Source organism: Mus pahari, chromosome 5 (genome assembly GCF_900095145.1).
Source record: "Mus pahari chromosome 5, PAHARI_EIJ_v1.1, whole genome shotgun sequence".
Taxonomy (NCBI): Eukaryota; Metazoa; Chordata; class Mammalia; order Rodentia; family Muridae; genus Mus; species Mus pahari.
Window position 1 is genome coordinate 41,265,696 of NC_034594.1, and position 25,402 is coordinate 41,291,097.

At 38.9% G+C, this 25,402-nt stretch overlaps 1 protein-coding gene across 1 annotated transcript in view; it reads left to right on the forward strand.

Annotated features, from left to right (window-relative positions):
- The window catches only part of Pard3b (par-3 family cell polarity regulator beta), a 976,275-nt gene that overhangs the window by 481,841 nt on the left and 469,032 nt on the right, over nucleotides 1–25,402 (forward strand). Inside the window, exons 5-6 of the mRNA XM_021197960.2 lie at nucleotides 9,270–9,358; nucleotides 20,025–20,111. Coding sequence (XP_021053619.1) covers nucleotides 9,270–9,358; nucleotides 20,025–20,111 — 176 coding nt within the window. The remainder of the gene's footprint in view (nucleotides 1–9,269; nucleotides 9,359–20,024; nucleotides 20,112–25,402) is intronic.

Here is a 25,402-nt window from a genome sequence, read left to right on the forward strand (position 1 = left end):
CAGTGGGAGCTACAGCTTGGTTGGTCAGCCTGGTCTAGCTGCATCAGCATTCCTTAAGTATTCACCATTATACCCGAAGAGCCTGGGATGGAGACTCAAGAATCTTGAAACATGGCTTTGCCATAGCATATAAGAGGGGAGAGTCATCCTGCCACTCAGGGTCTCATTTTCCTTAAGTATAAAGTGACTGGACTAGGCCAGCACCGTTCTCCCATGGCTTGGTTAACACTGTTTTCTGGGACATCAAATACTTTGAGCAAAGCCTCTCAGGCCTTGCCTATTCCTGTGGCTCCAACTTTAGGGTAGGGCCCAGAAAATATATGTTTCTTCAAGGCCTTGAATGGTTCTGGTCCGTGGTAGAGTTTACATGTTACAATAGAATGAAGGAGAAAAATATATAACTGAGTTGACTAATAATTTAGCATTTAAAAAATGTTTTCTTAATGTCTAGATACATGGATATAAAATAAAATCGTGTGAGTTCTGGTAGGAAAAGCTTTGCCTGTTGAGTTGCTGTGACTGGAGCACTTAGGGATGCGTTCATTGGGTCAGCAGAGACTTTCACAGACCGGCACTGTCTGCAGCAGGAAGAACATATAGTAGATAGAGTTTGTGGAACAATGCCTGACGACTGAAATGCATGTTAATTCCAAGTGTGTGCATAGCAAATGCAGTTTGTTTTTACTTTAGCAAGATATTTTTGTTCTAAAAAGTAAAAACAAATATTCTGAAATTATGCCCAGAATTTTAATCTGAAAATTTACATTATGTTTATGTATGAGCACCAGGCACATAGCCTCCCGTTCAAATCTTTACTGGATAAATGTTGCTCTTACTCTCATTCTAAAACTCATGCGTGGTTTCAGAAGAAACTTGTGACTGGCTTTTCAGAATGCAAATCTACTTTTTAAATGCACTGGAGATTTTGAAACATAACTCAGTTGTAGTTCAAGTTTTATGGACAAATGGTTAAAAATATGTGGGGGTAGGACAAAACCATGTATCCTCCTCCATCTATAAGTCATAGAGAAGTGACTGTTGGTAAAGAAACTTGCTATAGCTTTCATCTTAGAAATGAGAAACCAAACTATAAACCTGTTTTGCAGTTACAGCCACAGTGAGAATTTAGGTATCCTTTATTCTGAGTTTTGTTGTTGTTGTTGTTGTTTCCTCACCAAGAGTGAGATGGCCTGTTGTAGTGGCGCTCCATAGTGAATAATGTACTCTCTCCTGCATGGAATCAGCGACATGTACAAACTGTGAACCACAGAGCAATAGCCTGGTGCCTGACACTGTGATGACCCCTGAAGAGAAGGTTGCCTCCAGGTGCCCGGCCCCTCTCTGGCAGCCTGTGAGCACTCGCTGTAGTTAGCACCAGTGGTAACAAAATGTAAACACCTTTCCTTTCCAGCTGCTGCTAATTGGTTTGGGAATATTTGTGTAAGTGTTGATTTTTAAAGCTAAAAATAGTGCAGTGCTGTTTAAATCCGACACATTCTGGCTGTCATTAATGCTCCCACGATCCTGAAAGTGTGGCTAAAAATGTTCACTCTTTTAAAATGGAGTAATTAAGCTTGTCTTTTTGTGAGGGCCACATACATGGTGCCATAGTGGCATAGAAGGATAAAGGACACTTAAGAGTAGCCAGGCATGGTCACTGGGAAGGAAAGGATTGTAATGTGGGGAAAAGCAGGCAGGCTTCACAGTAGCACCCCACTTTACCTCCCCCGCAGCTCATCTTCACCCCAGCTTTAATATAGCAGTAAAAATAGAAGTTGCAGTGATTTTATTTTAAAAATTAAATATACACCCTCCAAAGCATTCTCCTTCTTTTTCTAGAGGCAAGTTTCAGGATTTTTAAATCACATAATTAATATTTCTCCACTATAGTTAAGACCTAAGGAGGCTGTTTAGCAAGCATTATGCTGAGCCTTTAGTTCTCCACAATCAAGAGTTATTTTTGTCTCTCTCCTCCCAAATTTAAAAGTCAAGATTTTACAGATTTTTCTCCAAGTTATTTAAGTAAGCTATAGGGGGAAAATTCTCATTTTCAATTTTAGATAGGTGTGAGTTCGTGACTCTTCATTTCATCGTGTAATGTACTGAAGGAAAAGCTGAAGTGTGCCTTAATCATTTGTGCCAATAATTTTGAAGTTTGAGGGTAAAATGGTTTTGTATAACCAATAAGAGACAACTGTCTTTGCCCTAAGTTCTGAGGCACTGTGATGCCAGAGTCAATTTGGAGTTGGCTTTATGTCTTCATGGACTGCCTCCAGCATCTGCCTTCCTGCCTCATCCCCAGAGACTACTAAAGGGGTTTGTTATTGCAATATACAGAAGTGATTTTGGCAAGTGACAAACACTGCCTGTTAGCTGAGATGATGTACTGTAGTTTCTTCCTCTTTATGATAGTTGTACCGAGGCAAAGGGTTTTTGATGCTACTTTTCAGACAGTGGGACTACGTCTAAGACGTAAGCCTGTGGATGTGCATTTATTTCTTGCAAATAACACCATCATTTGAGCAAAGAGGTAGCTTACAGAATGGGGAAAAAACCTGTACCTATTATATATCAGATATATGAATAGTATCTGTAACATACAAAAAAGTAGAAAAACCTGAAAATCATAAAAACAAATAACCCAACTTAAGTGTCTCCAACTAAGAAGAGAATTCTCATTGAAACACAAATGTTTGAGAAACACTTAAAAGTCGCTCAACAACCTTAGCTGTCAGGAAAATGCAAGATTGAAAACGTTTGGAGATTTTATCTTACCCAGTCACAATAGCCATGATTAATAAGATAAGTGACAGCTCATGATGGGGAAAATATGCGGGGAGGGGGCATTTATTCATTATTACTGGGAGTGTGAACTGGTACAGCCATTATGAGATTCGGTAGGGGAGTTCCTCAAAAAAAAATCTAAAAACAATCTACCACAAAGATCCTGATATATATATAATTAACCCTCGAACATGTACCAGAAGGACATCACACGATACTTTAAAGATACTTGTTCATCCATACTCATTGTTCTATTCATAATAGCCAGAGATTAGAACCACCCTAGATGCATATAAGCTGATAAATAGATAGCGAAAATGTGGTACATTCATATCCAGGAATATCATTCAGGTGTTAAGAGAAGTAAAAATTACAGGTTAAATGGATGATGCTAAATAAGAATCATCCTGGAAGAAGTAACCCAAAGCCAGAAAGACAAACACTGCATGTTTTCACTTGGATGTGAATATTATCTTGTAAGCTTTAGATATGTGTTTTGTTGGGATTTCTTTTATGTCTAATGATTTGTGAGTATGGATGTGGGAATGTGTGTGCATGAATACAAGTATACATAATTCTAGAAGAGAGTATCAGATCCCAGGAGATCAACGTACAGGCAGAGGTGAGACTTTAGACACTAGTGCTGGGAGTTTACCTTGGGTCCTCTACAAAAGCAGCAGGCCCTTAAAACTGCCACACGTGTCTCCAGCACGATGTGTGTTCTCTTTAAGTGTATAGTTGTTGACATGATTATGCTCAAAATGTAGCCAGCTCTGAATTTCCCTTGATCAGACTATCACACTCCAACTGGCTCTGTATTAATTTCAAATTGTAATTGACATTTCCATACATATAGCATACCAACTATAGTGTTGGCATAAGTAAAACCTTTACTTGTCATTAACTGAAACTAGGTGGAAAACTCCTTAACCTCTAGTAAGGTAGTTAGAGCCAGGAAGCTTATTCTTTTCCTGCCGTGGTTAGGGATCAATAACAAACTTCTGCATGGAAGAGAGAGATCCAACAATATAGAGCTAAACCCTTATACTAAATACTCCTTTTTGTTGGCATTATGATGTATAGATCAAGTGTGTTCTCTATCAAATACTCAATGTAGATGGAAGTTGCCAGACATGCTGGATCTGAAATTGTTGTAGGCAGATAAGAGGCTCAGAATATTGAGCCCATATGGAAAAAGAAAATAATTTTGGAAGAACCTCACATCATGATTTCAAAACTTAATGCAAATGTAAGGTGGGCAGCATTGTATATGGCTGGCATGAGACAGTCATAGCCAAATGAGCAGAATTGGAAAGTCAGACTAGTAATGAATGATGTGGTCCTTCATATCTGCAGATGCTCCAGTCAGGCTGCAGCATCAGAGGATGGGAACCTTGGCTACATGATTATAGTATCAGTCCTGCAGACATCTGATCTCCAACCCCACATCTCAGAAACAGAAGAAATCATGCAATATTTAATTTTAATCCATAACATTTTGCAGTATTTTTAAAAAATACAGGAGGCTCTGACTGTCTCTGGGAAACACACACAAGGCTCACTGTCTTATAAGGAGATAAAAAGTCAATGACTTGGGCATAAATGTGCTTGTAAAATATGTTGACATGCATGCCCATCACAGGTTCAAGAATTCTGTTAAATCTTTCTCTCTAGGCATTTTTTTAAACTTTCTCAATCTTGCCTTGTTAGTTCTGTATGATCTTACTTCTTTTAACATTTCCTAAGGATAATATGAACATTAAAACTTTCAGAGATCTTTTAACAGTTGCTCTATGCTCAACTACTAAAGATTTTTTTTTTTTTTTGGTTTTTCCAGACAGGGTTTCTCTGTATAACCCTGGCTGTCCTAGAACTCACTTTGTAGACCAGGCTGGACTTGAACTCAGAAATCTGCCTGCCTCTGCCTCCTGAGTGTTGGGATTAAAGGCATGCGCCACCACTCCTAGCCAAGATTCTTAACCTTATAATTGTCCTTCCTTTTATTTGTCCATGTGGAGACCAGAAAATTGAATTAAGGAAAATATCTCTTACAAAAAAAGTGCACTAGCTAGAAGCGTTACTATCCATTTAAAATGAAACAGATTTTTAAAAGTCAGTTTAGGGGTGAGAGAAATGGCTTAGAGGTTAAAAGCACTTTTTGCTCTTAGAGGACATAGGTTTGATTACCAGCACCCAGTTGGTGGGTCACAGTCACTCTACCTCCAGTTCCAGGGGAGCCAATGCCTTCTTTTGACATCTATAAGCAAAAGATACAGACACAGAAGCAAAACACTCACACACAAAAACATTAAAATGAATAAATTTAATAAATAAATACTAAAAGTATACCAGGAGATCTGGGCATGGTGGGTGGCGATGAATGCCTTTAATTTTATTTTTTTAAATTATTTTATTAGATATTTTCTTCATTTACATTTCAAATGCTATCCCGAATGTCCCCTACACCCTCCCCCCCGTCCTGCTCCCCTGCCCACTCACTCCCACTTCTTGGCCCTGGCATTCCCCTCTATGGGGCATATAAAGTTTGCAAGACCAGACCAAGGGGCTTCTCTTCCCAATGATGGCTGAGTATGCCATCTTCGTCTACATATGCAGCTAGAGACATGAGCTCTAGGGGTACTGGTTACTTCATACTGTTGTTGCATCTATAGGGTTGCAGACCCCTTCAGCTCCTTGGGTACTTTCTCTAGTTCCTCCATTGGTGGCACTGTGTTCCATCTAATAGCTGCCTGTGAGCATCCACTTCTGTCTTTGTCAGGTACTGGCATAGCAGCAGAAGAGGCCACTATATCAGAGGTCCCTTCAGCAAGATCTTTCTGGCATGTGCAATAGTGTCTGGGTTTGGTGGCTGATGATGGGATGGATCCCCGGGTATGGTAGTCTATGGATAGTCCATCCTTTCATCTTAGCTGCAAACTTTGTGTCTGTTACTCCTTTTATGGGTATTTTGTTCCGTATTCTAAGGAGGAATGACGTATCTACACATTGGTCTTCCTTATTTTTGGTTTTCTTGTGTTTTGCAAATTGTCTTGGGTATTCTAAGTTCCTGGACTAATATCTACTTGTCAATGAGTGCATATCTCATGATTCTTTTGTGATTGGGTTACCTCACTAAGGATGATATCCTCCAGATATATCCATTTGGCCAAGAATTCCATAAATTCATTGTTTTTAATAGCTGAATATTACTCCATTGTGTAAATGTACCACATTTTCTGTATCCATTCTTCTATTGGGGGACATCTGGGTTCTTTCCAGCTTCTGGCTATTATAAATAAGGCTGCTATGAACATAGTGGAGCATGTGTCCTTATTACCAGTTGGAAGACCTTCTGGGTATATGCCCAGAAGATGTATTGCTAGATCTTCCAGTAGCGCTATGTCAAATTTTCTGAGGAACCGCCAGACTGATTTCCAGAGTGGTTGTACAAGCTTGCAATCCCACCAGCAATGGAGGAGTGTTCCTCTTTCTCCACATCCTCGCCAGCATCTGCTGTCACCTGAATATTTGATCTTAGCCATTCTGACTAGTGTGAGATGGAATCTCAGGGTTGTTTTGATTTGCATTTCCCTGATGATTAAGGATGTTGAACATTTTTTCAGGTGTTTCTGAGCCATTCGGTATTCCTCAGTTGAGAATTCTTTGTTTAGCTCTGTACCCCATTTTTAAATGGGGTTATTTGAATTTTTGGAGTTCAGCTTCTTGAGCTCTTTGTATATATTGGATATTAGTCCTCTATCAAATTTAGGATTAATGAAAATCCTTTCCCAATTTGTTGGTTGCCTTTTTGTCTTGTTGACAGTGTCTTTTGCCTTACAGAAGCTTTGCAATTTTATGAGGTCCCATTTGTCAATTCTTGATCTTACAGCACAAGCCATTGCTGCTCTGAGGTAGTGTCTGTCTTTCTCCCTGAGGTGGGTTTCCTGTAAGCAGCAAAATGTTGGGTCCTGTTTGTGTAGCCAGTATATTAGTCTATGTCTTTTTATTGGGGAATTGAGACCATTTATGTTAAGAGAAATTAAAGAAAAGTAATTGCTTCCTGTTATTTTTGTTGTTAGAGTTGGGATTCTGTTCTTACAGCTGTCTTCTTTTAGGTTTGTTGAAGGATTACTTTCTTGCTTTTTCTATATAGGATATAGTTTCCGTTCTTGCGTTGATGTTTTCCCTTTATCCTTTGAAGGGCTAGGTTCATGGATAAATATTGTGTGAATTTGGTTTTATCATGGAATACTTTGATTTCTCCATCTATGAAAATTGAGAGTTTTGCTGGGTATAGTAGCCTGGGCTGGCATTTGTGTTCTCTTAGGGTCTGCATAACATCTGTCCAGGATCTTCTGGCTTTCATAGTCTCTGGTGAGAAGTCTGGTATAATTCTAATAGGCCTGCCTTTATATGTTACTTGACCCTTTTCCCTTGCTGCTTTTAATATTCTATCTTTATTTAGTGCATTTGTTGTTATGATTATTATGTGTAGGGAGGAATTTCTTTTCTGGTCCAGTCTATTTGGAGTTCTGTAGGCTTCTTGTATGGGCATCTCTTTCTTTAGTTTCGGGAAGTTTTCTTCTATAATTTTGTTGAAGATATTTGCTGGCCCTTTAAGTTGAAAATCTTCATTCTCATCTACTCCTATTATCTGTAGGTTTGGTTTTCTCATTGTGTCCTGGATATCCTGGATGTTTTGAGTTAGGATCTTTTTGCATTTTGCATTTTCTTTGATTATTGTGCCCATGTACTCTATGGAATCGTCTGTACCTGAGATTCTCTCTTCCATCTCTTGTATTCTGTTGCTGATGCTCAAATCTATGGTTCCTGATTTCTTCCCTAGGTTTTCTATCTCCAGAGTTGTTTCACTTTGGGTTTTCTTTATTGCTTCTACTTCCATTTTTAGGTCTTGGATGGTTTTGTTCAATTCCATCACCTGTTTGATTGTGTTCTCCTGTATTTCTTTAAGGACTTGTACCTCTTTAGCAGCGTTCTCCTGTATTTCTTTAAGTGAGTTATTAATGCCATTCTTAAAGTCCTCTACTAGCATCATGAGGTATGCTTTTAAATCAGAGTCTTGCTTTTCGGGTGTGTTGGGGTATCCAGGACTGGCTAGGTGGGAGTGCTGGGTTCTGATGATGGTGAGTGGTCTTGATTTCTGTTAGTAAGATTACTACGTTTGCCTTTCGCCATCTGGTGATCTCTGGAGTTAGTTGTTATAGTTGTCTCTGGTTGGAGCTTGTTCCTCCTGTGATTTGGTTACTCTCTGTCAGCAATTCTGGGAGTCCAGTTTTCTCCTGAGTCTCAGTGGTCAGAGTACTCTCTGCAGGCAAGCTCTCCTCTATCAGGGAAGGTGCATAGAGGCCTGGCGTTCAGATCTGCTTCCTTGCTGAAGATGTAGGCCCAAAATGGGACCTGTCCCAGAAGATGTGTCACCTCTGCAGTTTGCACACTCACCTGCACAGGCTATACTCTGAGGGACCCTGGACACGATATGTCTTTCTTACCTGCTCTGGCAGACAGAGCCCTCCCGGGTGGCCACCTTTCCTCTGGTGGGGAAGGTGCCCAGATGTCTGGAGAAACAGGGTCTGTCCCAGAAGCTAGATTGCTTCTGCCTATCCCAAAGCTGTGTAGCTTCTGTAGTTCACACTCTCACCAGTGTGACTGGAGCCTAGGCGAACCAGAGCAAAGATGGCTCCCTTAGGAGCTCAGACAGTGAGAGCCCTCCCAGGTGGACATCTCTCCTCTGGTGGGTATGGTGCCTGGATGTCTGGAGCCAGAAATGGGGTCTGTCCCAGAAGCTGTGTCCCTTCTGCAGTCAGCCCGCTCCCTGGCAAAGACTGGGGCCTGTGCACACCAGAGCAAAGATGGCTCCCTTACCAGCTCAGGCAGTGAGAGCGCCCCATGAGTGGACACCTCTACTCTGGCGATCTTTATTTTTCAAATTCAGGAGGAGGGGTGGAACTACTCTAGTTTTGAGATCAGTCTGGTCTATGGAGCGAGTTCCAGGACAGCCAGGCAGCAAAAATTTGTATTTTTCATTTTTCTTTCATTTTGTTTGTTTGTTTGTCTTTTTTTTTTTCATTTCAGTGTGCTGTGGAAGTACCAGCATGTAGAAATAATTAAAACTCCTTTCTCATTACTTAGCACTGGAGACTTCTTTTAGAATTTTTTTCCCAAAAACGGGTTTAAAACATGATACCCCAACCTAAGGCTGAGTAGCAGCAAGTTAAGCAATGTATCCCCAACGGTTAACATATCACCCTGTGCAAACGGCCCCTTTGAGCATTTCAGAAACCAAAGAGGAGAGGAGGGCACCTGGAGAACTGAGGACATTAACAGCTATTTCCTGTCTCAGAAGGAATGGGAGCCAACGGGCTGTGTCCAGAGCGATGCTGTTTCCTCCCTTCCTTGAAACGTTTCGTTCAAAGCTTCCATTCTGTGTGACAGCACCCACAACCTGTGACTTTTCTTCATTCCAGGATTCTGCCCAGAACGTGGAAAACAAAGAAGTTATGAATGGTGAACAGACCGGGCTGCTTACGCTGCACAGAACGAATGATGAGCTGAGGTACTTTCTTTAAGACAATAGGATGCTCTTATTTATTTAAATTTCGCATCATTTTATTTAGTGAACAGTTGTTCTAATTTTGGAGGAGATACTGAGAAAAGTAGAACTGAGTAATAAAGTACATTTCAATTCAAACATCGATTACTTATTCCTTTCTCCCGTTTGTATGTAACATGAGAACTTAACTGAAAACCTTGCATGTACAAATACTAGAGGGGTCTAATACTCTTCAGCTTCAGGATTTTGTCCTTTTTTTCATTTTTATTTCTTATGCATTCTAATATGTCACGGGCCCCTTTCACTCTCCTCTCTCTAGACTCTCCCAGGTCATCTTGCAACTTCCTATATGCCCTGCCTCAAATTGATAGCTTCCTCATCTTCTATAATTGTTGCTATGTGCACACGTGGACACACGCACATACAATGTATATATCTATATGCACAAATATATGAATACAGCAGGCTGAGTCATCTTTTGCTATCCAGGTATATGGTTTCAAGGCTAGCTACTCTGATGAATAACCATTGAGGGTTCTCATCTCTCGGAGAAGCTAATTCTCCCTCTCTCAACAGTCAAAGACTGCCTGTAGTTCCTTATGTATGGATAATGCCAGGTGTTATGGTCTTGTTTATACAGCCATTTCTAGGGGAGATGGTTTTACAATAGACTTCTCCATATTCTAACCCCACAATTCTCTACCTTCTCTTCCTTATGATCCCTGAGTCATAGATACAGAATCATCCTGTAGATGTCCAAGCCATAGATACAGGAACCATGCTGTGGATGTATACATTAGGTCTGGCTCCCCACAGTTGGTTAATCGCTATATCGTGTCTAGTTGTAGCTCACTACACCAGTCTCCATTTACTGCCCAGAAAAGCTTCTTTGGGGAGGGAGTGGTAGCTGCAACTATTTGTGAGCATAAGAATATGATCTAGAGTGCGGTGGGAATTATGCTGGCCTAGCAAAGTGGCTGGTACATTCTAGTCCAAGGTCCGTGATCTCACTACTCCCAAGAAGAGGTTTCTAGTGGGAGGCCTGATTTCCCTCCTGGGCAGCCAGGAGTTTTAAATCACTTTTTCTTGTCTTTGCCCTGCAGTTTACAGAGCTCTTCAAAGTTCTTTATGTTTGAGTGTTTTGGTTTGCCTCTAAGCTATGAGTACTTCTGTAGGTTGTATTTATACAACCTTACAGTATTTCACTTGGTGCGTGAGAAATGAATTTGTTTCATTATCCAGAATTTTCTGCATCATTAAAAAAGTGGCACATTATGTGACGTCAACTATTCCTCTTAGTACTGATCTCTAATGTCACGGCTATAGGCACTGCATGGATACAAGCCATACCTCTACTCGTCCATCTCTCCTTGTCTACAAAATGGAAGTAGCAAGGTTGGGCATGAAGCTCTAAGTTCATCCAATCCCCAGAACCATGTAAGGCAAGAGTGGAAGAGTGGTCGCTCATACCTCTAGTTCCAACACTCTTACATGAGAGATGGCGCCAGGAGGATCAGACATTCAGAAGTATCCTCTGATACATAGTTGAGTTCAAGGCCAGCCTTCAGTACATGAAAAGGTAGCAAGAGAGAGAGAGAGAGAGAGAGAGAGAGAGAGAGAGAGAGAGAGAGAGAGAGAGAGAGAGAGAGAGAGAGAATGGAAGAAAGTAAAGAAGAGAAAAGGAAAGGAAAAAAGAAAAGGAAAGGAGAGAAAAGAAAGAAGAGAAAAGAAAAGAAAAGAAAAAAGAAAAGAAAAGAGAGAAAAGAAAAAGAAAAAAGAAAGACAAACAAACAAAATCCCTAAGACCCTGTAAAACCCAGCTCTCTCAGAGCATTATCTCAGTGTTCAAAAGGCTCATATTTTACAGCAGTTTGGGTTTGGAAAATTTTAGATTGGATAGGGTCACCTTGTATAGTGTCCATTATCATTATTTTTCAAAAGCTTGTTTGAATTTAGCATAAAAAATAAATCTGCATTTCTGCAGCAGTAAATCTAGGAATAGAAAATGCTGCCCTGGCCGCCGCTCCTTCGTTCACAGCGTTTTTTCATGAAGTCTGTGTAGTAACATGTGCCAGTCAGTTCTCATGGAACCAGCTACTTTCTTCTGAATGGGTAACCACCCTTAATCAAGTGACCATGCAGACTCTCTTCAGCTTTATGCTTTTCAGCCAGATGGCTATAATTATTGTTCATTAGGAATTTTTCTTAATAACTTGTATAATATAAAGCATTCATTCAAGAACATTTGGGGGGCACACACTTTTTAGAAGCTGGTATGCTTGTTTTTATAGCTACAATAGGTAAAATGTTTCTGTTTTATTTGAGTTTAATTTTTAATTTAAGAAATTTAATACTATTTTTGGCAAATGTTTTCCACTATGCTGTATGGACACCCTTCAGAAGGTATACAATTGTTTGCTTTGTGCTATGTTATTTTATTTTATTTCAGCTTCAGGAGAAAATTCATTCAGCTTTTCCTGGTTATAAGTAACTGAAAGAAATAACTGATAATTGAGAGAAGGATCATAAATGATTTCTTAAAATATATATTCGTTAACTATTTTTTCAAAACAGTCCTTTTGTGTGTCTCATTTTTGCCAATAGTAGGACAAGAAACTACTGTTCAGAACAACTAGCGACTAGACATGAAATTCACATCCAGTCTACTGCTCTGGTCTCTAAATCCACTGATCTGAGCATTGCTCATATGTACCATTTTTGTCCCTTGTTTGTTTTTGTGCCCCAGAACCTGCACAGGGAAACATGTGGTGACAGGTTTAGCTTGACTTTGCACTCATACTATATATTCTGAGTTTGCAGACTGTGTCTTCAGAGGACCAGAATGCCTCTGTGAATGGGTGGGGTCTGCAGAGCACCTCCTCATCTTGGCCTCAGTGGTTGCTGCATTGCTCCTGTGTGGGCACTGAGCCCTAACCACAGCCATCATGAGTGTGATCTCCATGTCTAGAAGCCAGTATTCCACAGCCCCCCTCTCAATCACCATCCCCAGCATTCTTTCTGCTCCCAACCCCAATTCTGTAGTATTCCCTGAGGCTAGATTGAGAAAAGTCCTTGGGGAAGATGTCCAGCATAGGGCTAACTACTCAGTATCTTATCCTATGTATCTATCCATTGACTACCTCCCTCGGAGATGCTTATCAGGTGGAGGTTGAGAGCAGCCTTTAACGAGAAGCTATTGACAAGTGGTAGCTTCAGAGAAGAGAGAGACTATTTTTAGGGTGTACCACTGGCACCAGTAAATGGCTCCTTGCCTATGCACATATAGACAACAGTAATTAGACTTACAGAATTATCAGAAAAGAATAGACATGAAGTGGAGAGAAGAAAAAGTTGATGAGGAAAGGGGTAGGTATGATCATATTGCATTATATTAATGAATGATGTTCTAGGGAATAATATATTTTAAAAATACTCATATACTCAGAGAATAGATAAGTAAGGACAATCTTTATGGTCTGGAATGTTCAGCTCCTGGGGGAAGCTTACAGATTATACTTGTTTAGGTGGTAAAGGTAATTGGAAAGACAAAGTTAGAAGAAGCAGCTTACAGTTGGTTGTTGTGGTCAGCATCCTCATGTGGAAGGAAGTGCTGACATATCATAAAGCGTGGCAGAAGAGTCAGACTTTGGGCTCATTTCCTTACTGGTAGCACAGAAGCTAAGTAAATCTGTAGAGTCCGTGTCAAAATGACTTACCTCTGTTCCATGGCATAGTCCTCGCTTCAGGCTCTGTCATCTCTCAGCTAAGCTATTGCAATAACTTACCATCTCTCCTCTCCAGTGTGAACCTCTTGTAATTCTCAGACTGATTCTGTGTATAAGGACTGAGTAAAATGTTCTAAATGGCATCGCTTAGCATTTCTCTCAAAACCCTTTGAATTAGATAAGGTCTAGGTTTGAACACTGGCTTTTTACCTGGCTACCTGTGCGTTATTGAACTAATTACTGAACATCTTTAAAATATTTCCTTCATATGGAAAATGACTTTTATGATCACATAGATCCTGGGAAGATTAATTAAGGTACATTACAGGCAGCTGTCTTAGTACATTGTTAAATGAAAGGCTGAATAATTACTAATTGCTATTGCGAGTCTCCTAGTCAGTATTATACATATTATAGTTCATTGTAACTCTATTCGCCCAAACTGAATCAAAAGCATTTGTATCTTGGATATTCTAAGTTTCTAGGCTAATATCCACTTATCAGTGAGTGCATATCATATGTGTTCTTTTGTGATTGGGTTACCTCACTCAGGATGATATCTTCCAGATCCATCCATTTGCCTATGAATTTCATGAATTCATTGTTTTTAATTGCTGAGTAGTACTCCATTGTGTAAATGTACCACATTTTCTGTATCCATTCCTCTATTGAGGGACATCTGGGTTCTTTCCAGTTTCTGGCTATTATAAATAAGACTGCTATGAACATCATGGAACATGTGTTCTTATTACAAGTTGGAACATCTTCTGGGTATATGCCCAGGAGAGGAATTGCTGGATCCTCCAGTAGTACTATGTCCAATTTACTGATGAACCACCAGACTGATTTCCAGAGTGGTTTTACAAGCTTGCAGTCCCACCAACAACGGAGGAGTGTTCCTCTTTCTCCACATCCTCGCCAGCATCTGCCATCACCTGAATATTTGATATTAGCCATTCTGACTGGTGTGAGATGGAATCTCAGGGTTGTTTTGATTTGCATTTCCCCGATGATTAAGGATGTTGAACATTTTTTTTTTCAGGTGCTTCTCAGCCCTTCGGTATTCCTCAGTTGAAAATTCTTTGTTTAGCTCTCTACCCCATTTTTTAATAGGGTTATTTGATTTTTCTGGAGTCTAGCTTCTTGCGTTCTTTGTATATATGGATATTAGTCGCCTATCAGACTTAGGATTGGTAAAGATTCTTTCCCAATCTGTTGGTGGCCTTTTTGTCTTATTGACAGTGTCTTTTGCCTTACACAAGCTTTGCGATTTTATAAGGTTCCATTTGTCGATTCTCGATTTTACAGCATAAGCCATTGCTGTTCTGTTTAGGAATTTTTCCCCTGTGCCCATATCTTTGAGGCTTTTCCTCACTTTCTCCTCTATACGTTAGAAGAATATTTACTAAAACAAAGAAAAAAGATGTCTACAGTGGAACAAGAGGCACAAAGAACACCCAATGTACAGGATCAGAGGTAGGGAAATTTCTCATATCATATTATAGTTAAAACATGAAATATACAGAACTAAAACAAAAAAATAACAACAACAAGGGACTTTTGAAAGCTTCAAGAAAATTAGACATAGTACTACCGGAGGATCCAGCTATACCTCTTCTGGGCATATACCCAAAAGATCTTCCAACTCGTGGTGCGGAGCCTAGTGCGCACACGATGTACAACGTCCACAAGCAGATAATATTTAAAATGCTAAATGCTCAGACAAAAAGGTCTTTAAGAAAGCTTCAAGAGAGAAGTTACAAAGCAATTATAATGTAATCCTGTTAGAATAGTATTCTTCTATCTTCCTAATGCTGTGACCCTTTATTACAGTTCCTCATATTGTGATAACCCCAACCATAAAAATATTTCTATTGCTACTTCATAACTGTGATTTTTGACTATTGTAAACCACAATGTAAATATCTAATGTACAGGATATCTAATATGTGACCCCTGTGAAAGGGTCTGTCAACCCCCAAAGTGCTCCTGACCCACAGGTTGAGAACTGCTGCTTTTGAATGTTAGCTGACTTCTTAAACAAATTGTCAATTGCCAGAGAGCTTGGAATGATGTCCAAGTCCTAGATGACTATAGACAGTAAGACAGCTATACCTGGCCGAACTATCTATAGAAAGAAGCCTTTCTATAATATAACTTGATGGAAGGAATTCCTGTCCACCAAACCAGCATAATTGGGAAGAATTCTATGGACTGAAGAGAAGGATAAGCCCAGCCAAGAGGCTACAAGAAGGGAACAGAGGACATTGTTACAGATCAGAGCTAAGAAAGCTACCCACAGAACAGTAAAGTCACTACAGTCAGTGCACACCTGCTAGAACTTTAAATATTAAACCCTCACCACCCTGTCAAAACTCATAGGTTAGCAGTATACATCTTTTTGTTGTCTGTAAGACACACACATATATCTTCAAGAATAGACTGTCTTGGAATGAAAGAATGTATTCTAGGCCAATGGAACCAGCAAACAAGCAAGCATGGTATCCTGATACTAACAATGTAAATCAAACCAAAACTAATAATCAAAGATAAAGTTCATTTCATCCTGATCAAGGGAACAACTCACCAAAAGCCCGTTATGATTCTAAATATAAATGCACCAAACCCAGGAGTACCCAATTCCATAAAATATATACTGCTACTAGATGTTAAAGTCTAAATTTGACCTAACATGATAAGAATAGATGACTACAATGCCCAATTTTCACCAACCAATAGGCCACCCAGGCAAAAAGTAAACAGAGAAAGATTAGAGTCAAATGGCCTAACAGACCAAATGAACCTAACAGATACCTAACGAACATAAGCACCCAAACACTGCAAAATACACTTTCTTCTTCTTCTCAATATTTAATCAGAGTTTCTTGATTGATTGATTTTTTTATGGAACTTTCCCATGGTAGTTTATGATAATTGAATCAAAATTATTAGAATTTAGACAGATTAGTTAATAGTACCCCTACAATCAAACTAGGAGATTTTCATTCAATCCAATTGTACCCACAAAAATGTTTCTACATGGAGTAGAATTCAGGGTCATCTGCAAATCCTCCTTTGAGGTTTTCCTCGGAGTCCATACTATTTGCATCAGTATGGTGAGTCTGCCACTCAATCCCTGAAGACACAAGCTCATGTCTTCAGACTATTCAGTAAGGCCTTTCCTCTCCGTGTAAGCAATATAGTGAAGGAGTATATCCCTCAATCATACAGCTTTACAAAGAAAATCAATGAGATAAAACTATAATAGATTATTCCTTTAAAGTCCATAAATTTATTTGTTCTCTTAGAAAATGCTAATAATCAAAGTAGGTCTGATGACATAGTGCTATAATCCAGAAGCTGACGCAGGAAGATCACTAGTTCAAGGCCAATCTGGGGTACATAGTGAAAAGTCTACCTGAAAAAGAAAGGAGAGTCTTATAGTCACAGTAATAGCTAAAAGTTATCAATCCCATGTCAGATACATATGTGTGATGTGTGAGTTACTTCTGCTGTAAAAGTAACATCTCTTTTGGGGAGGAGGAGTCCCAAATCACAATGTCCTCATTACAGAAATGAGGAAGTCTGAGGCTGGCATCTTGGCTTAACTGACTGAGACAGACACACTGCTCTCACAGTCACTTTTAGGGGAAAAATAGAAAAATATCATCCCCTGTCTGTAATCCTTTCTCTCCAATTGAGACTGTATTGGATAATATTAATGTTGAAAACTCTGTCCATTTGTCTTGGGAGAAGGAATCAGACCTGCAGACACCTGTAGCACACATTGCATCATCTGCCTGAAGCTTCAGTTCCTTGTCAATAGAAACCAGTTGAAGTCCTTAGGATCTAGCTCTGGCAGAACGGCTATCCGTGACAATCTCATCTTTATCCACTGATCTGTAGTCTTGTTCATTGTTCTCTTCTGAGCTTTTGGACTAGCAGTGGCTGTTCCCATGATTACTGAGTCAGCATTGTGACGTGTACCTTAGGGCACTGAGCTAGCCTGGAAATGTTGGGCCTGATGATTATGAGAATCTCCCAGAATAACTGCCTCGATCTTAGGGACTCTGCTCACTTCTCCATGCTTACCTCACCCAGGTCACATGATTGCCTGTTTCCACGGTTGGTTTTACCTTCCACTTCTAGACTATCCTTTCCACCTTGTGTTCTATACTTTTCATTTTCGGTCCACCTTACCACTCACATGACATGGCTTCTGTACAGTCCTCCAAACTTGAAAAACTGCTCTCTAAATCCAAATTGCACTTGGGTTTATCTAAAAAAAATAATATTAGCAACATATATTCATTCACATATTTATAAAAAATCTCACCATTGAGGGTGTATACATACAGACAGATATTTCTAGACAACATCATTAAGAACCTATAAAATTGCGGTGCTTCTACTTTTGCAATCAATAAAGATATGCAAACTATATGACATCATATTTCAGATGACTTTCTTTCAAATAACTTATGGACCACATTTTATAAAGTTAGGACATGATCTATGTATATAAACATTTGAATGTTAGTTTTATTAATCAGATCTCATTATCTGTGAATGTTTGCATGTTATTTATAAAATTGCAAGTCCACTTTGAAATTTTTGAATAACCTTTCTTTTTTTCACTTTATTTATTTATTTATTTATTTATTTATTTATTTATTTATTCACTTTACATACATCCCAGAAAAAGCCCCCTCTCCTCCCAGTACCGCCTCATGCAGGTTCTCCCTTTCATGTCCCCTCTCCTTCTCCTCTAAGAAATGAGAGCCCCTGATTCAGGTATCTATTCCACCTGCACCTTGCACAACAAGTCCACAAGCAGGCAATGTGTGTGTGTGTGTGTGTGCGTATATATCAATATCAATATATATGTATGTATATGAAATGTATGTTATATATCATATATATGTTATATATCATATATGTTATGTATATATATAATATATATACACGTGATATATATATTTTAGTAGTTTTGAATAAGACAGAATAAAGCATAAGATTTACTTAGTCATATATAAAAACACAAGCTTAATAATTACTGAAATTGTATTATGCATAGAATTTATTATGTTTTACAAGAAAGGTTTTGAGTAGACTTAAAGAAATATTTATAAAATAGAAAAAAGAAAATAATTCCATGGAAGCCAGGATCTATAAAATCCATTTATGAGCTGAAATCTTTAAGTCTGCCCTAGACTAAACACTTATATTTTATAGCTTCTATATTAAGTGTTGGTAATGTCCTGTGGTATAGGGATACTTGATACATTTGCCAGAAGAGAGTTGTGACAGTGGGCAAAAACTTAGAATTATAAAGAGAAAGATAATCATCTTTTAGTGGTTAAGAAAGAGTTAAGTCTCCGTTTCTAAAATTTTCAAGTCAGTATCATTGGAGTTGGTCTTAAATTTAATTGTAAATCCATTCTATGAAAATTACTGTACCTGATCATTGAAATCTACACATGTTTCTCTGCCCAGCCAGTGGTTTTCTTTCAGGACTTACAATGCCCATTAGTGACTCCAGATAGATCTATGCTCATGCCCTTAAACATCACTCACTCTTAAAGAAGCAAGTCCTTATGCTCTGTGTCATAGTGCTCACATTTGTTTGGTGTGTGATTTTATTGCAGATCTCTTCTATAGCCTGCTTGATTGAACAAGTTGAATGTATCAGTAATATCTGAGAGAAGATCATTTGAAACTTATTATCGGTTTTGAAATTGAATCATCTCCCTGAAATGCTAGAAACTGTCTTGCCTTTATTGTCTTGTATTTTATTTTAACTTTTTTGTTCTTACTGATAATATGCTTGCAAGGAAAACATGTTAATAATAAGCATAATCTTAAAAAATGCTTCAAGCAGGGTGAATTCATCAGACACTTTGTTTCCTTAATGATGCTCTCAACTTTCCAGCCAGGACCCACATCTTTACCGTTTTCAGTTTGGAGCAGAAGAGTATCTGAGATAGCCATGGCTCTTTATCTGACATCTTGTTGGCGTGAATGTTAGACAATAGGAACATGTTTACAATTTCCATGAAGGTGGTGCTTGCTTCAACTTCATCATTTCCTCTGGCAATTTGTCTCTCTCTTTGGGATTAAAGGAGCCAATAATTGTTCACGGATGTTATTTTCATCTTTACAAACACTTGTTAGCTCCACTGCACATGATTTGGAGGCTTCCAGTGCATTTGTGCATTTCAGTCATACACACTCCCATTAGTGCTTCTCGCTCATCCTTTCCTTAATCTGCACTAGGTTAGGCGGGTCAGACTTTCTATTTCTTTCTATAATACATTTTCTCTGGTTTTTGCAACCTCTCTTTCTGCCTTAAAGATAGAAATAAATAAATAAACCGGAAGGTGAAAACTTGGAATTGTTCCATTGAGTCCAACTGATGCAAGCTTTGATTTATATTGCTTTGAACATGCCCAGCTGTGTTACTAACTGTGCCTTCCCTGGCATTATAAACTGCAATCCCTGTGCATTTTCCAATAAATATTTTTATTCCATGTTTCCCCTTTTCTGGGGAGAAAACCCTAACTTCAAGCCTAAGCATAGCTAGAGTTATTTCTGTGTGTTTATGGTCTGGACAGTCATTTTCAAGAAAGTCTCACTGGGGAGAGATTTCGTTCTGGGAACCTCGTTTTATCTCTGTTGATTTCTGCAGATTAAGTGGGAAGTTGGTTTAGCAGTGAGTTCTTTTCTAACTTTTGGTTTTCAAGAAAGATTCAAACTGGAAATTAGGGAGCCTTTTAATGTGCTTCTTTTGTGGATCTTCTGCACACACCAGCAAGTCCTATACTCCTGTGCCTCCAATCATAGTTACAACTATTGATAAAGTCAGAAAGGGCATTGTGATGGCTTAATGTACTTCATCTGGTTTTTACCTAAGACTTACTGTGCTCCTGTTTTGCTCTACCCAGTGATATGACGAGAGCTGTGGAGATTTCTGGGGAAGGAGACCCCCTGGGGATCCATGTGGTGCCCTTCTTTTCATCCCTGAGTGGAAGGTAAGGATTCTTCCTTGTTTCAGAAGCTCATGTCAATGAAAACCCTGACAAATGCCTTTTCCAGGACAATTAAGTAGAAATCTGCATATTCAGATAGACTCCTTAAGGAATACTTTGGTTTAAAAACAGACTAAAATCATTTATTTCTAGGATTCAGAGAAAAAGAAAAGAAAAAAAAATCATCCCAATTTCCCCACTCACAATTAATTATGAAGCACTTTCTTGGAGCATCCTTGAGAGTGACGAATGGTAAACGGGCTTCTTGGCAAAGATTTTAACATATTGTCAGACAAATGTCATAACTGAGTGTGTTTTAGCATTATAAAATAGTCTTCAATGAATGGAGATAGTAATTCCAAATTCATCATATGTATATATATATATATATATATATATATATATATATATATATATATACATACACACACACAATATATAAGTATTTACATTCTAGTAGCTTATTGGCCACACATACAGTGATTAAGTTATAGAAAAAAAAAGTCTCTTTTTTTCAAGATACAATCCAGGCCACTGAAGACTATTCATTTCAACCTTTTAGAATTTTAAAGACATTTGTTGATAAATCCATACTGGCAAATGCTAATTTAGATTGTGTTAGTATTTGTGTCTTGAAATCCACATCTGACTGGATATAAAATCTGTTTCACTGCTGAGAATGAAAATGTGTGTGGTGCAGAACTGGCGTAATGAGGCTAATGACCTTGTGGAAGTTCTATAGGTGCGGAACCTTCAAGAAGATGCTGGGTCCTAACAAGGGTTCCCAGAAACCCTGAGGAAAATTAGCTTTTCACTAACAGGGCAGGACTATAACCAATAGCTTAAGTCCATTTTCTTAAGTGATCATTGAAAAGTCAGAGCATTTTATTTTAGCCCAATAGATCAAGGACCAGAAAAGCCTGTTGATTTATTTTTTTGCCCTCATAGTCCCTCAAAGCTGCGATCTCTGACTTGTTCTCATTCCATTGCTCTTTCTAGAACCACAATTTCCCCAAAGGTTATATAGTATTAATTTACTGGCTCTGGATATTTACTCAATCCAGTTGGCTGTATCAAAGGACAAGCAGCCTCAGTCATGATATTTGGGTTGGCACCGACTTTCGCAGGTAGCCATCTGCTACCTGTAATTGCAAAGACATCACCCTATTTTTCTCTCGTATAACATCTGATGCCAAGCTCCTGATGGAATGAATGGTCTCTAAAAAGAAATGAACCGAAAAGCCAGTGGTTCTTATTGTCTGGTTTCCTGTGTGTGTTAATAAGCGTGTTTATATATGTTATGGGTTACGGCAAAGGACAGAGCAGGGTTGTTTTTGACAGACAAGGTGAGTATTTATTCAGTCCCCGTGAGAAATCCTAATGACTTTTGGCAGAAGTGTGCTGATAGAGCTTTGTGAAATACCATAGTGGTTAAATTACCAGGCCCTTTAGTTTAATGAACCTGGAATAGAACATAGGATCTTTGCAATTCCCCAAAATGAAAAGGAAAAAAAAAAACTCCACAGTGACGGTCGCCATCCTTCCTATTCAATAGCTGAGAAAAGACGCTGGCCCTCCAGATGGGAAATCTCCTTCTCTCACTGCAAATAAGGGCAACAGACCAGACGGTATTGATTTCCCCTCTTTTCCTGTGGGGTTCTTATTCCTAGGACAAGTGTGGAAGAAGGTGGGAAGAGAATTTGACTTGGCCTCAAAGGACCCTAGTGCACTCTTCACAGAGCCTCCAGCTAGTCCCCTAAACTCACTCACCTGTAGTGACAATCTACTTTCCATCAAGGTTATAGGGATTAAATGACATTAAAAATATGATATCTCCTTATAAAACCCACAACCCGTGAATGCATAAATTGTCAGTATGATGACTATCTTGGATTAAAAAAACAAAAACAAAAACAAAAACAAAAACAAAAACAGCCTGATTCACAAATGAAGTTTTATTATAAGTTCATTGTCAACTGTACAATAACTTGAAGAAGTAGTTCTATTAGTTATTTTTAGTATCTACTACTGTTATAGAAAGGAAATTTAATTAAAACATACATTAAAAATCATATGGAAGTGGAGACATGAGCCGGTAAAAGTTAAGAAGTAATGAGTCCAGGCTGAAAGAGCACTCCTAACTCAAGCCATGTGTCTTAACAGAGCTGCCTATAGAACATGTCAGACAAGTGTCTGCCTTCATGCTGCCATCTGGTCTCACTGTGTGAGCACGGGGGCCTGCTTAGGTCATAGTGGTATGCTTAGCTCTTAATTTCCTTCCATTTATTAGTTTGTCTCATTATTTTAAATTAGAATTTATATTTAATTCTTTATTAAGACTACTGTAATTGGTTTTGCTTCCAGTGTTTTGCTTTGGTTTTCATTACAAAAGAAAAAAAAAAAAAGATTGCCTCACCTGTTACTGAAAGAGAAACGTACTCTGGCTACTGTATCAGCTGAAGTCCATAAGAATTCATTAGATACCAGCAGAGGGGATTCTGGATACAGCTTGCAGGGAGGATCATTGGCTCTCCCATTTTTGTTGTTGTTGTTTTGAGATTTTTTGGGTTTGTTTTTGTTTTTTTAACGAAAGAAAATAACCACAAAACACTAAATCCTTGCAAGTGAAAAGACAAACAAAAATTTTAATTTTACTTTATGTCAATTAAATTTTAAAAATTAAAAATTGATTTTCTTTTTTACTAAAAATAGATAATACACTTCTATTTCATAACAAAGATAGCTAACTACTCAAGGTGAACTAGATAGAAAGAGATTCGGAATGTGAGGAGAGGAGAATTTCAGTGATTAGTGCTGAGACAGCAAGATGGGGAAACCTCAGGATTAGTGGGAGCACAGAGCTGTACAAGTACTGGACACTAGAGTCTTAAGTGATGACTCCATGAGCAAGAAACAGCTGTTGCTCCTCTTATCCTGCTGAGCAACTGAATTTTTAGCATCTTTTAACACTGCCAATGAACTGGCTACTGTTATCCTATGAAACTACAGTATTAATTGTTAGGTCCGATAAGTTTTATCTCAAATAAGACAGCTCTCGCCACCAGAAAGTAAAAGATCAGGGTTTATAAGCTTGCCCACAGTGGTAGAGATGACATCATACTGCGGGGAATTTACTCCTTCCAGATAAACCCATCCAGGGCAGGGCTGGATGGGTTTGTTGCTGGGGACCAAACTAATGAAATCAGTCAGTTTTACATTTTACCAAAATTACGTCTGACACACAGGTTTTACAGTTGGGCTTATTCTGTCAATAAATTTTTCATGGAAAGTTAGGTTATTTAGATCAGTGAAGTTCACATCGCATGCTCCAGCTGTAATATGCTAGCTAAATTGCAACCCAGTGGCCCGAAAGAATTAATTCATCTCCCAAAATGTGAAATTAAATCCTAGGGAGTAACATTACATGACTGATGATGTACTGAATTAAATTAAAGGAAGACTTGAATGCTTGTTAAAAAAATATCACTTACATAAACTGGTTTATAACCACACGTGAGCCTCCTAATGGATCATGTTATGGGAGAGCCACCGTAACAAAACTCTAAACTGTGAACCATCAGAGAGCAGTTTAATTTCGGAGAAAGCACGATTTTGATCTAATCCCCCCTTTTTCATATCAAAGAGTTTCACTTTAGCACTGTGCTAAGAAAGAAAGATCCTGCAATGTGTTTGGTTAATTTAGTGAAGTTCCAGAAGGCTGGGATAAAACCTGAGACCCTACCCACCCTTGCCCAGATGAGCTGGAGCCCTTCCTTACAGTAGCTGCTGTAGCTACCACTAGCTCAGCAGCAGCACACTGTCCAGTTAATGTTTCTGAAGGAGGAATGTGAGTACCATTGTGAGCACCCCGCCCATTGATACCTGGAGGTGGTCTGCACTCATTAATGAACTGAGGCCGGAGGCAGAGGCTCAATTTTGTGGCCACTCCAAATAGGAGAACCACTTTCTTTACAGGGTGCCCTTTTTGCATGGCTGACCTTATTATTCACACATAAAATGTGCTCATATTTTATTTAGATTTGAAATTTAACACAAAGGGACTATGTAATATAGCACACAAGGCTTTCTTCAAAAGATAGTGACTGAATAGAATAATTAAGGGGACAGGGAACATGGAGGCAGGAGTTTCTCCACGTCCAGCAGATACTTACAGAAGCCTATCGGTCTGTCTCAGTGTGACACCCAGTGAGGCCTGTGTCATGCCACAAAGATAAAGGACTTCACCAAAGTGAGCAATGATGAAAGTATATAGAGGCGTCATTTTTTGTGGCAGATTTAGTTTTGGCTTTATGAGAGTATTAAAGCTTGCATATAGAAACACATATACCACATGTGCATATACAGCCTGCATGTGAATACCAGAATCTGTGTCCACAAGATTCTCAAACACAGCAGGTCCCACCAACTGTGGACTGAATACATCAACAAAATCTTCTATCTATACTGACTATATACAGGTGTTTTGATGTTATTATTCCCTAAACATTATATTAGCTATTCAAATAGCATTTGCATTACACTGGATTTTGTGGGTGATCTAGAGATATCTAAAACATACAGAAGGATGCAAATAACATGACATTTTTCATAAAGGATTTGAGCATCCACAGCATTTGGTCCGCAAAGGGGATCCTGGACACCTCCATGGATATTGAAGAACTGTATAGGAAATATAACAATTGTTTGATATGCTTCCTTTAGATTTTCTTTCCTTTCAGTCCCCTCTCCCTTCTAACTCTGAACAAGTTTCAAAGCTCTGAGAGGCTCAGGGTACCTGTCTGCATCTCAGGTCTGTGACGGTACTTGCCTGCCCGAACAGATTAGGCTCACTGATGACACTTTTACTCTAACTTATTTACATAGGTTTGATCCTCCAACCTTACGTCACTTGGCCATCCTGAGGATGGAGAAAACACCTGGCAGAGACTTGATTCAGAGGCACAGGGATGTTCTTTATGGATAATAGGGTCTGAGTTGAAATGTTCATTTACTTTTTACAATGCAAAGCGCTAGAACATATAATTAGACTGTGAAACAGTCCTCTCCCGTTGCCAGCCCCCAGTTTCTATGTTGCCGCTCAGCCAGGCTTCCCTACAGCTACCACTGATGCTGCTAGTCAGCTTCTTGTTTTGGATGTTATATTCTTTATTGAGCTGTACTGATCTTTTCTAAGATCAAGGAAAACAAAGAAATGGGTTGGTATTTATGATATGGATATTTGTCTTCAGGTAGGTGTAGGGGGTGGGTGTCTGATGTGTGAGTGTCTAGTGTGT